Raw genomic sequence first — 12,846 nt, forward strand, 5'->3', positions numbered from 1 at the left:
ATCACTTGAAATATGTATGACCAGAGACAGCTACAACACGACCATCACAGAAAATCAAAATCATGTTCAGCATATGATACTATACATATATTTTTAACGCACAAGAGGTTTTAAAAACTTTACTAAAGCACCCACCATTCGTTTGACCATCTTATTTGGTCCATATTTTAAAGCACACAGCACGATAATATATCACTTCCCATAGGTCCGCGTAATGCACTACTGGATTAGCACAAAAGATTGTTTTAGCTCTGCAGACAAAGCAAACGGTCGTTGGACGTTTGGTGGCTGTGTCCACACAACATCCGTGCTTTAACAGGGCATGAAAACAAACCATACGCTCTGATATTTGAGTCCAAAGTATAACTCTGAGTACAGTAGGTTAGATCTGAATCACACATCTATTTCCCACTATATTAGCATAAGGTCTTTTTTTACACGAAATAGAATAAGATTGTATATATGTATATATTAAACAACGATTGTGTAACAAATTTCCGAAATGTGCATGATCAAAGCAACAATTGCTCCTCAGTATACATAGTTCACAGTCCATATGCGTGTTCTGTGAAGTTGCCGACTGCAATTTAGGTACCGTATTTAAATACTTTCTTATTGCGTGATTAAAGTACTCAACCTTGGCACTGTCGCAAACCAAGATAAACACGAGCGTCGTTGTGGAGAACATAAGTAACACATTCATTAAGCGGGCAATTTGCCTCCTTAAATCGCATATCTGTCCCTTCACGTATCATAAAAAAAAATTGTTACACATCACATCAACCACACTGCCTTCTGGGAGCGCATCATTTCAACACAAGCAACTCCCCGCCCCCCTGGACCGATATCGATATTCATCGACAGTCAAGACAACCATTATTGCACCCCAAGGGATAACAACTGATAATGCAGTCCCATTGGACACAAAAAGAAAATCCAGAGCCAGGAAAATCATCCCCCCCCCGTCTCCCCTTAATAATAATGGCACCCTGATCAAAGCAGTCCACCTCGGTGGACATGTCCCTGTAGAGGGCCCAAGTAAACGTGGAATGTTGGGCCAACTTAGGACCAACGTTGGTTCAAGAGTCCCAACCACATGCCAATATTAGCTCAACGTTGGCAGGTTTACTGGTAGGTTCGTGCTGTTAATAGCCACGCAGTAATAAAAATGAAAACCAGAGACACGTATTACCCAATCAACATTCCAACGTTGGCCCAACATTGGCATTTGGTTGGAACCATAGGTCCATTGTGGTCCAAAGGTTTCATATTCACCTAATATATACAGTATATATATATCTTATTTTAAGGCTACGGTTTTATTGACACGGAATGTATTGTGGAGGTTTTTTTTGTTACACAAAATAATTTGTGTTTGTACACCACTGCGAACGAAGCAGCAGCAGCAGCGGCAACAGCAAGGCTCTCAATGGGTTAGCCCCGTAATATTTACAGGAACTGATCCATTCTTAAACTCCAACGTGGTCCCTGAGATCTTAGGATCGCCCTCTTCTAAGTACTCCGAGGAGTACGTCTAAGCACTACTGGGGTGATCGGGATTTGCCACTGAACAGCTCCCAATCTTTTGAACGCTGTGCCTTTGCTAATAAGACGATCATAATCGTTAGAGAGATATTCAAGTCTGTCTTGTGGATGAGTCGGTGAGTGATCAGATTTTTGCCAGTGCAGCTCCCAAGCGTTGTAACGCTTTGCTAATAAGACAATCAGTGATTAGCAATATGTAAGTCTGTCTTGAAATCTCACATCTTTAAACTGGCCTTTATCCCCCACCTATTTCTGGCTGTTTACCCAGCTGCTTCTGAGCGAGGGGGAGAGTGAGCGGGGAAAGTGAATTGGAGAGTGGATGAGTGAGTGGGTGAGTGAATGGGTGGATAAATTGGTGAATGGGTCGGTGAGTAAATTGGCGAGTGGATGAGTGAGCAAGTGTGTGAGTGAGCGAGTGAGTGGGCGAGTGAGCGAGCGAGTGGGCGAGTGAGTGGGCGAGTGAGTGGGTGGGTAAATTGGTGAGTGAGCGAGTGCGTGAGTGGATTGGTAAATTGGTGAGTGGATGAGTGAGCAAGTGGGTGAGTGAGTGTGTGGGTAAATTGGTGAGTGAGTGAGCGAGTGAGTGCGTAATTGGGTGGGTAAATTGGTGAGTGGATGAGTGAGCAAGTGGGTGAGTGAGTGGGTGGGTAAATTGGTGAGTGAGTGAGCGAGTGAGTGCGTAATTGGGTGGGTAAATTGGTGAGTGGGTGAGTGAGCGAGTGAGAGGGAGGGTAAATTGATTATTGTTTTATATATTAAAAATATATAAAACAATAATCAATTCTCATGTGATAATTGTTATTTTTATTATTTTATTATTTCCCTTCTACGTGACTTTACCGAAAGAACCAAGAATATGAATCCCTGCAGTCACAAAAGCTTAAAATAAAAATTTAGGTTTGTAACCCGGTAAGGGCCGACGCGGTTGCTATGGCTGCCGCCGCCGCGTCGTCGTCGCCATGGCAACGACGCGGCGGCGGCGGCCCCGTCCGCTGCGCAATGGCGGCGGAGGAGGTGGCGGTGGTGCGTGAGGGCGAGCCCCGAGCGGCGACTTTGTTGACGGTTCTTCAAGAGCGGCTCAGACCATTGAACCAGGTCCGTGAAGGTCAACTCGAACTGTACAGGATACACACACACACACGCGCGCACACTCTCACTCACTCCCGGTCGATCAGATCGCACGAACACACGAACACACACAACGCACACGCATAACGCACAACGCACGCGGCTCCCAACAAGATAACACATCTTCTTGGTTCTTTCGGTGAAGTCACGTAGAATGGAAATAATAAAATAATAATAAAACATAATAAAATAATAAATGTATTATTTTATTATGTTTTATTTTTATTATTTTATTATTTCCATTCTACGTGACTTTACCGAAAGAACCAAGAAGATGAATCCCTGCAGTCACGAAAGCTTTAAATCATAAGATACACACACAAACATCGCCGATTGTTAAGCATCAACGTCCTCTCTTCTCTTTCCCGTAGTTTCAGTGCCGGGAAGCAAACACCGCCGTCGTCTCATATTCACCATCACTGCATTTCGGCTTCATGAACTATTGAGTTTCGATTTAAAGCTTTCGTGACTGCAGGGATTCATCTTCTTGGTTCTTTCGGTAAAGTCACGTAGAATGGAAATAATAAAATAATAGTAAAATAAGAATATTTTATTATGTTTTCTTTTTATTATTTTATTATTTCCATTCTACGTGAATTTATCGAAAGAGCTAAGAAGATGAACTATTGAGTGTTTTTTTTATTACCGAATTCGCATTCCGGTCAGCCTAACTGAGCTGTGTACATCGGTCCACGAGGAGGGGGGGGGGGTGTCTTACTCTTTGTTTTAAATCGCGTCTTTAAAATATAACTCGCCCGGTTTTACAACAGGCTTGCTAACCTCCACTTAAGGGGCTTGCGTGTTAAGCGCTCCGAAGCTTTGTGCGAATTCCGAGATTGAACACCGAGTTTATGAAAACCTGTCACTGCCTTATCAGTGTCCCCTACTTTATTACAGACCAATTCAGACCTTATTGGTCACCCCGTGCCCCTTATACATCTCAACGTGTATTCTACAAAGTCCCATCACAAGGGAGAAACACAAACAAATAAACAACGTTTTTTTACCCGTATTGGAACGGCCGTATGGACTTGAAAACTAAATTTCCCTTACAAGATTACGGCTAAACCGTATGGGTTGACAGGTTTTAATTCGGAATAACAAAAATGTCTCTTCTTGTTATTTTTGGTGCCAACCCCTGACCGAGGCTTATTGAGAAATATGTCCCGGTTGGTTTGTGGGAAAAGTGTCAACCCCAGCACTCTCTCACCCACTCATCCACTTCATGCATCCACTGATTCACTCACCCACTCAATCATCCACCACGAAAGGTTGCCACCCGTCCGGGATTGACCCGGATAGCTGGCCATTGATGTTATCTGTGGCCGGTATTTGAAACTCAGGTCACCGCGTCCATTATTATTATTGTTACTCTGATCCTTTAAACAGGAAAGCCTCACTGAGTCTCATTGCTCTTTTTCTGGTGAGTCCTGTCAGGTCTTAGCAGGAGGGGACAACGATTATTGCTCTATAATCCCAATTCAGTAACCTGCAGCTATTTATTTTACTAAGCAAATTTGAACCATGACTCCGACATACAAAGGCCTACTCTTGCGAACGACGCCATTAAGATCATTAATGTCCACTGGGAAACAGACGGCTCCTATACTGCACGAGAAATATATATTCTCTGGTCACCTAATAAAGCCGCAGTATTAATCAAGGCGGCCGCTGGAAGAAAAACCGTGAGCCCCTAACCAGCGGCCAATGCACTATCTCTGTTCCACGTGACCACCCACATTTGCGGTGCGCTAACCACGGCACCACCGCTCTACCCCTCAATGCTGTTCTGCATTTGGAGAAAATGGACCAAAATTGCCTTTCACTAAACTTGGCCGGTGATGATTATTATCAAGCCCTATTAATCCACCGGGCTATCTTGAGTCGCCGTTGAACAACGTGTTTACTCTGGGGAGGTCGCGTGTAAACACACATCAGCGGGAGGGAAAGAAAACGAAGAGTAGGAAAAACAAACCACGCATGTGAGTCACGTACTCCACGCACGTAATGACCGTACCGTTCTCTCCGATGTGCGTAACCGACGTTTCGCTCGTCTTCCGAGATCTGTTGACGAGATAGGGGGCACGTTCAGGGTGATGGGAGGTGAGGTGCGTCCCACCCAACACGTGCAGCGAAACGTCAGACATGACGCCAAACACAACTTTGGTACAAGCCAAAATAACACATGGATGGGTTAGTTGCAAGGACTGCAAAAACGCCGAAAACATACGCAGTGATAATGCCCTTAACCAGGAATCAGGGTCAGAATATGTATTTATACTGGAGGAATCGATGAGCTATCAAAGCTCTTTTTCACAGACGTCCAGTATTTCACAGATGTCCAGGAAAGCCTCATGGAGTCCTGCGACTTTTTCTCAGGTGGCTCCTGCTGCTGCTACCCCTGTAAACGTGGAACGTTGGGCCAACGTCAGGCCCAACGTTGCACGTTTCGTGGCACATTTGCATGTTTTCCCAATTACGTGAATTGTAGTTTGGTTTCACGTGGCAGGAAACTGGAGGGCTTGGGAGAAAACCCACCGCACACAACACGCATTCAAAGTTCCGCACAGATCAATTCAATAATTTTCTCTATTAACATCTGCCCATCTTGCAGTCCAAGCCTACAATCCCTGTTCTAATCAGGCGAGATCTCCCTTGGAAGTAATTAAGCAGGCTCAACTTTTGCTCGTGTTCCAAGTTATGGCAAGGCATGGAGAGCGCATTCAGGATTATCTGGGCGCAGGCCAAATATAATAATTGAGTGGTTAGTTAATAAAGGCTAAAGAAGGGAGGCGATGGGAGTATTAGCACTGGTTTATACGCATGCCAGACCATCTGTGACAGAAAATATCCACACAAAGACAAAGTTTCCCCCTATAGCCTTAACATACTGTTGGGGTAATTTCTGTGAGCGAGCGCCTATGAACGCCGGAATGGCACACAAGAGGATGGTGTAGCCAGCACTACATCTGACCGCCTTCTTCTCCCCAGTGGTGATGTTTAGATTTCGCACCAGATACTCATTTGAGGCTGAGTCGACCTAGGGGAGGCCCAGGACCGGTTCAGATAATCGCCACTGATGTTGGCCGTGAGCAGGAATCGAATTCGGATCCCCTGGGTTTGTAGCGCATTGCGCTAACCGCTGCACTACCACTCACATACACACTACATATAGTTTGTTTAACACGGAGGCATAAGAGGTTTTTCAGTTAGATCGCGTACATATAAATGTGTCGTTAAACCTGCCACCACCGTACACATCCAATTAAGGTTTGTCACGTAAACAAAGGGTGCTAATTAGTTACTACTTCAGCACACCGGTGTGTTGGAGAGTAAACCCACAACGTTTACAATTTGAGTTTGGCGTTTCGCTTGTTACAACCAGCTTCATCTGATTGGCAAATCGCCTAAATGTTGTGGGTATACTTTCCCACACACCGGTGTGCTGTAATCGTGTCGAATTGTCACGTTTTATTTACGTGACAAACCTTATTAATCGAACGTGTCGGGTGGTGGCGGGCTTAACGACACATTCATATTCACGCGATCTAACCCCCCCAAAAAAAACCTCTTATTCACACCACAAATATACACAACACACCTGCACAGTCAAGAGCACACCAGCAGGCACTCGAGGTAGTCCGCTCTTCTGTGTGACCGTTGTGCCGCATGAAAGCACAAGCTCAACCCACACAAGCCCTACCAAGCGGTCACTATGTACAACAGACACACACAGGTGGTGGCGGCGGCCTTTGTTTGCACGGTTAACAAAACAAAAAAACGGGGGCTGCTGGTCCCCAACTCAGTCAGGTCTCATTACACGAAAGTCGGCGACTTGGAATTGACACGCACGGCAGTGTTAAGTTGAAGTTACACGATCCAACGTCCCCCCCACCCCCCCCCTCCCCGGCATCCCAACAAGGCGATAGGCTTTTTTGTTGTTGTTGCTTTAATCCGCATTGCTCCATTCATCTTAAGGGTGCAACACCCGTGGGAATAAAGTTGTGCGTGGGTCGGGCAACTCGAAGCAATTTTGTTCGGAGTCAACAAACCCTCATTGAAGAGTTTGTGGTCGGCTGTACGGTTGGAAGCGACTTCAGTTCTGCATGCACGCACGCTTACAAGAAGGACTTTACAAAAACGAGCCTTCCTCCTGCTGATCATCATCATCCTCCTGCTCCTCCACTGTCACCGTCCGCCACCGCCATGGCTCACAAGCCAACGAAGCCGCCACCGCGGGACCACCACGCCGCCCCTGTGGCCCCAGCGGCGCCCAGGGGTAACCTGTACGAGCGACTACTGGAACGGCGTGCCCTCCGGGCTCAAGGCAGCGAGGCGGTGTGCGAGCAGCCTGCCCCAACACCACCACCGCTGCCGCCACCACCACCGCCCGCTTTGTAAAACTTCTCTATAGTTCAGCTTGAGTTCTCTGCTAATTAGCCGATAACTAAAGATCTTTGGCTCGGTTTACCTCCTTGTCACTCTTCTAAGGCTACTGCCACGGCGACTCTGCTTTTATTCACCCGTTTTGAGGAAGTGGGTCTGCCAGACTTGCTCCCTGTCACCTCGATCGAAGTCGACCACCGCACTGCCCTTCTCTTCCTGCCTCTTCCCCTCGCGCTGCTCGACGTTGGAGTTCCCTTCCCATCGTCTCTGCTTCGCCAGTTCTTATAGCAACATCGCTCGAATCAAGGAACGTATGAAGACTTGTCTCTTGCAACTTCAAGAGTGACGTTTGCTGTTGGCCACGTGGCATTTTAGGGAACTGCGCTCAGCAACTGTGATATAAGAAAAAACTCACTCGACGCTGTCCCATCTTGAGCCTCCTCCTTCATTTCACTGTACGTCCCCCTTCCTTCAAGTCGTTAAACGGCCTCAAACTTTCTCTGCCTATGGCCTCCTTCTCAACCACCTCCCTTCCAGAACGTCCTTCGTCGAGCTTCCCTCTCAGACAATGGCGTCCGGTCGATATATTCAGATTTTTTTTTCCATTCTAAATGAAGCATTTCTCCTCCCCAACCTGCTCTCCATCTCTAACACCGCGACGGGTTTCAATTTCTCGCTAAGCGTTCGCCGTGGAAAGTCGTGACGTGTAGCCACAGTCGTAAGGAGAGGTATGTGTGTGTGGTGTGATGTCTTGGGTGTGGAATTATTTTCCCAAGTCGTTAACCCGGCTGAAATGATGCCCTGGTACCACAGTACGAGTACTGAGAGTCGCGCGTGTCTTTTCGGCTGAGTGTTGTCAGTAGCACTTAGATTTCCAAATCACCTTTGGAATGCGCCCAATCTCGACGGATCTTGGAAGCAAGTAGGGTTTAAGCCTAGTTATCACTCGGCTGTGAGATATTCCTGGGAATGCTAGGTGTTGTAGGTTTAGGGTGGTCATGTACAACAATGGGATTTTGAATCTGTGGAAAGCTTTTAAAAGTGTTACCTCCCCATATGTGTGTGCGTGTGTGCGTGCGCTGCGAACCCGGCGACCCGAGTTCCATTTCCACTCACGACCAACACCAGTGACGATTACCTGAACCTGTTCTGGACCTCCCCTAGGTCGACTGACTTAAATTAGCACCTGGTTCGGTGTGTATAAACATCAGCACTGGGGAGACAAAGGCGGTCAGGCGTGGTGCTAGCCCCCCCCCCCTCCCGTGTGCCATTCCGGCTTTAATAGGTGCTCACTAACAGCACTTGCCCCAACAGTCTGTTACACGCTATATGGGGGATCTTTATCTACGTAATTGTCTCGGGGTACTCCCACACAACGTCAGACACTCATTAATGGGATTATACAAACTTGCGATGTGGCTGGACCCTCCTGAAAAGACTTTGGAGTCCTTAAGGATTTCCTGCACACATATACTGGAGTACATTCAATGTATTGTACAGCTATAGTACATTCTCATCTTATGATTCGTAAATAATATAGTTAAACACTTTCACTCTTGATGGATTAATCCGGCTTTGTTCACATAAGGAAGAGCATTTACACGTTATACTGCCACGCTTTTTCTTAAAAGCCATCATCTACGGCCGACAATTCCCGATAAGCGTATCAAGTGGCACCACAGTGGCAAGATGTTCACTACCTCACCTGGTATGCAGGAGGTCGTGGGGTCAATCCGAACACTGACGCCTGCACATTTAGAAACATACGTTTAGAGTGTTTGGCTGTTATACGTTTCCACGTGATAAGCCACTTCGTTGAGCTATCATTTGTGGCCAAGTCACTACTGAGAAAGAGCTACGTATCTCATTGAGCCTTACCTGGTAAAATAAAAATATTTTTCAGGTTTAAGTGGCTTTTGGAATCACACTTTTAATACTTTAATGGCCATTATTTGAAACAGATGTGCAATTCAAATGCCAGTGTAATTGCAGGGCCCACACACATTTTTTCACAAAGCGTCGTCTGTGTGTCCGTGTTTTAATCGTAGATCATCATCGTGATTTTTATTTTGTATCTTCACCCTGTTTGTTTTGGCAGAAGTCGCTGCTGCACCGCTTGATATATGTGGGACAGCTCCACTCAGATCTGGCGGACAAGCGGGAGCTTGCAGGTACACGCAGCGCCCTGCTCACGGTGGGCAGGCAGCAAGTGGCCGATTAAACCAGCGGTTCTCGACTTCGGGGGGAGGAAATGGGGGGGGAGGGGGGGTCGTGGAGGAAAACCGAGGGCACGCAGGCTGCGGTATGGATATCGTGCAGGAGAAATGTATGCATGTTGAACTTCTTTCGCACAGTACGTAGCCAACCGTGCTAATCGGAGGTGCGCGGGGGGAGGGGTTAACGTCCGTTGCGATGACAAAACTAAAACACATTGTGACGCGAATGCCTTGCGAACACCACACGCAAATACACAACATGGCACAAATGCCGAACACAAAACACCGATACATGACATTGCCCACACGATTTACTAACACCACATAGACCTGAGGAGTGGAAGTGTGGTCTCTCTCTGTATTGTGACCTCTGGAGGGGGCGGAGGGGGAGGAGAGGAGTGGGGGGGACCAGTGGCCTTGATTGAGAGGCTGCAATACTACATATGTTGAGAACCACTGGATTACGTAAATACGTATATATGTTGAACTTCTTTCGCACCGTACGTAGCTAACCGTGCTAATCAGAGGTGCGGGATTAAACAAAGGTCAAGAGTTCATGATGACCAGGTGCCAGTGACGTCACCTTTGCAATTGCTTCTTTGTGCGGCATCTCGCAGCTGTTACAAAACCCGACTGCAAATGAAGATGCCACCCGACAGACAAAGTAGCCCTCGTAGGCACGTGCCTGGTCTGGGTGTCACTAGTTGTGCGGCACGAGTTTGATTCGGAAGTGAAAAGCCATGCGGGAGGGCGCGTGGCACAGTTTGGCGCCAGCTATCACAGAGTGCGGCGGTCGTGTCGCCACGGTTCTCTGCGGTGAGCACGGCGTCTTTACAAACAGCGGCGCTACGCCTCTCTAAATAAAATTTACGTTGAGCCGTTTGCGCATTCCAAGATTCAGGGGTGAACGGGACACCCACCCTGCAACTTACAGGCATCTCGGAACGGTGAAGGGTTAATGTTTTTCTCAGTCTGGCCTGCATAGAGTCGTAGGGACAGTACTACTGGATCATGTACTACTTCCCGCACCTTCGATCAGCATGGTTGGCTACGTATAGTGTGAAAGATGTTAGAATTTTTTGCTTAAGAAACTTGGAGAATACAGTCAGAGTACTTTAAACTTGACATGGGCTTCGCCTATTTGAACTTAATCTTAAATTAATGCCCGGGCTTATAGCACCGGGAATATGGTAACCGTTCAAGTTTCAACACACACACACACAAAACAACAACAACAACCGCTTGCGAAATTGAACAAAACTTTGGAGACTTAAATTTGCAGCGTTTGTAAAAGAAACACAATTCTCAAAAAGTGCCGCACTTTATGGTCGTCGTTAAAGCGCCGTAAACACGCTCCGCCTCGGAGGTGACCTGAAAGAGGGCATTGCCTCAAAAGTCGGCTTTTAACTCGTTTCAAGGCATTTTTTACTAATACGGTAATCGCGATGGCAGTAAATCACTCTCAAATGTTGGATCATCTGCAGGGAAATATTTGGCAGCGCTGAAGCAAACACCCAGATGTCCTGTTAAAAAATGCATTATGTTCATAAAGCTTGATATTGTAAAATAGGAATGTAGATAATTGTGCGCACAAAACATTTTATTAATCCATTGGAAGATGTCCACCAACATTGTGATGAAATATGAAATGTTCAGAAAACAATCCCTTTAGAAATTGGCAGTAAAGGATTTTATGGTTAAACTGCAACTTACAAACCCAATACAACATGAAACCTGAATTCCCCATGGTATAATTACCATGCATTGACCTTAACAGGGAGTGTGCTGTGTGCCTGCCTACGATGCAGACTGTTATTAATATTAATAGGTTGCTTATGTTGGAGTTCGCTAAGGCGGTATTCACTCATGCGGTGGTGTTAATTACAATGTCTGGGACCAGTTTCCAGACATTCATGGCAAGTTTGCGTGCTAATTATTTTGACAGTGCATTGCGAAAGCCATGCTCGTACTTATGAAACATAAAATAATAACTCACAGCCCTTTGTCAATCTGCTGTTGGATGAAGCCTACCTTACACCATTCAGTCATGGGGATGGTTTGACCATACGTCACCACGCTGGTCATCGTGTGTTCGTGAAGGGGGAGCTGCAGGACTGGTTCAGATGTAACTCTCCTCTGGTGTGCGTCGTGGCCTTGAAATCGAACGCCGATCGCCGGGTTCACAGTGCAGTGCGCGAACCACTGCGCCCACAGCTCCCCCATGCTTAGAATTATCTGTCACCAGTTGGAGCTCTTTGCGCAAAAGAACAACGGAGCGACACCCTCTGTTGACAGCTCTGAGACGGTGGTGGAAATTCCATCGGTAGACACAACGTTATCCATAGGGCAGCCACTGTTTATACAATTTTGGGAGGAAATCGCCGACGCACCAATGTGAGGGGCCAACGCTTTATCCCACACAGAAGGGACGGATAATATTGATCCCCACTTTGCTGCACGGCCTTCTCCCGGCGAGCCAGGGTACGTACGGCACGTCCACGACATCCACAGGGAGTTTCACAACATTTGTTACCTTGATCCACCAACCTACGCTGCTGCCTTCACCGTGCTGGATAGCAGGGCACGTGCAGCAGCACAGCCAACACCGCCCCCCGGGATGATCATAAGGCAGTTTTTTTTTTTGTGGCATAACCATCTCCGCCCGATTTCAGTCTTTTTGGACCACTCGATGAGCCTCTGGCTGGTATCAAGTTTCAAAGTGGTGAGGATGCAAAATTGATGTCCTTAAATGGTGGCGTAAAACGTTCTCTCAGAATTCTGTGCTTCAGGCATTCAGTTGTTACAACAGAACCCATGAGACAAATAAATTATGAACATAAAACGAGAAATATCTTGGAAAAATAGGATTCGCGTGACATCATAGAGTTTGTGTGTATCTAAGTTGAACTTATTTCGCACCGTATGTAGCCAACCGTGCGAATCGGTGTTGCGGGAGAAGGACAATAAACTAAACACAAACATCAGTTCTAAAGAAGTTATTTTTCATCTAGATTATTTAAAAGGGCATAGCTCCAGCAACTTCCTTATATCGGAAGGAAGAGCGTTCCAGACGGCCGCAGAAGCGCATCTGAAAGCGCGCGATGCAGTGGCCGTCTTTATTCGAGTCTGCGGACGCAGTCTGGGTCGTGCATCAATGCATTCCTCTCCCTGGCCGTTTAACATCCCGTCGACTACGACTGCGCATATGTTTGTTTACATTTTATTACTATTAAGATTTGTAAATGCATTGTACATGTGCACACCGTGATCGCAGCGCGCTAAATTGTGATAACCCAATACGTCTCCGCGATCTTAAGCCGAACTCTGCACCAAGAGCTTTCGAGAAAGGTGGAATACCTCAACGCAAATGCGCGTTTTGGCCAGATTGAAGCATTTAACTTGCACCGAAGACAAAGAGCCCCCGTATAGCCTGAACAGACTGTCGGAGCAAGTGCTGCTAGTGAGCCGAAACAGCACACGAGGGGATGGGAGTGGGTTTCCAGCATCACGCTCAGCCGCCTTTGTCTCTGGAGGGGTGATGTTTACACACCAGATCAGGTACTTATTTAAG

General features: G+C 46.7%; 1 protein-coding gene across 3 annotated transcripts in view; it reads left to right on the forward strand.

The window, feature by feature from the left end:
* The first annotated feature begins 2,513 nt into the window (after window positions 1-2,513).
* TEX47 (testis expressed 47) overlaps window positions 2,514-12,846 on the forward strand; it is a 28,400-nt gene continuing 18,067 nt past the window's right edge. For all 3 annotated transcript variants that reach the window (XM_078872705.1, XM_078872706.1, XM_078872704.1), the window contains exons 1-2: window positions 2,514-2,640; window positions 9,158-9,230. In XM_078872705.1, coding sequence (XP_078728831.1) covers window positions 2,545-2,640; window positions 9,158-9,230 — 169 coding nt within the window. In that variant the 5' untranslated portion in view covers window positions 2,514-2,544. The remainder of the gene's footprint in view (window positions 2,641-9,157; window positions 9,231-12,846) is intronic.

This window comes from Lampetra fluviatilis, chromosome 35 (genome assembly GCF_964198595.1).
Source record: "Lampetra fluviatilis chromosome 35, kcLamFluv1.1, whole genome shotgun sequence".
Taxonomy (NCBI): domain Eukaryota; kingdom Metazoa; phylum Chordata; class Hyperoartia; order Petromyzontiformes; family Petromyzontidae; genus Lampetra; species Lampetra fluviatilis.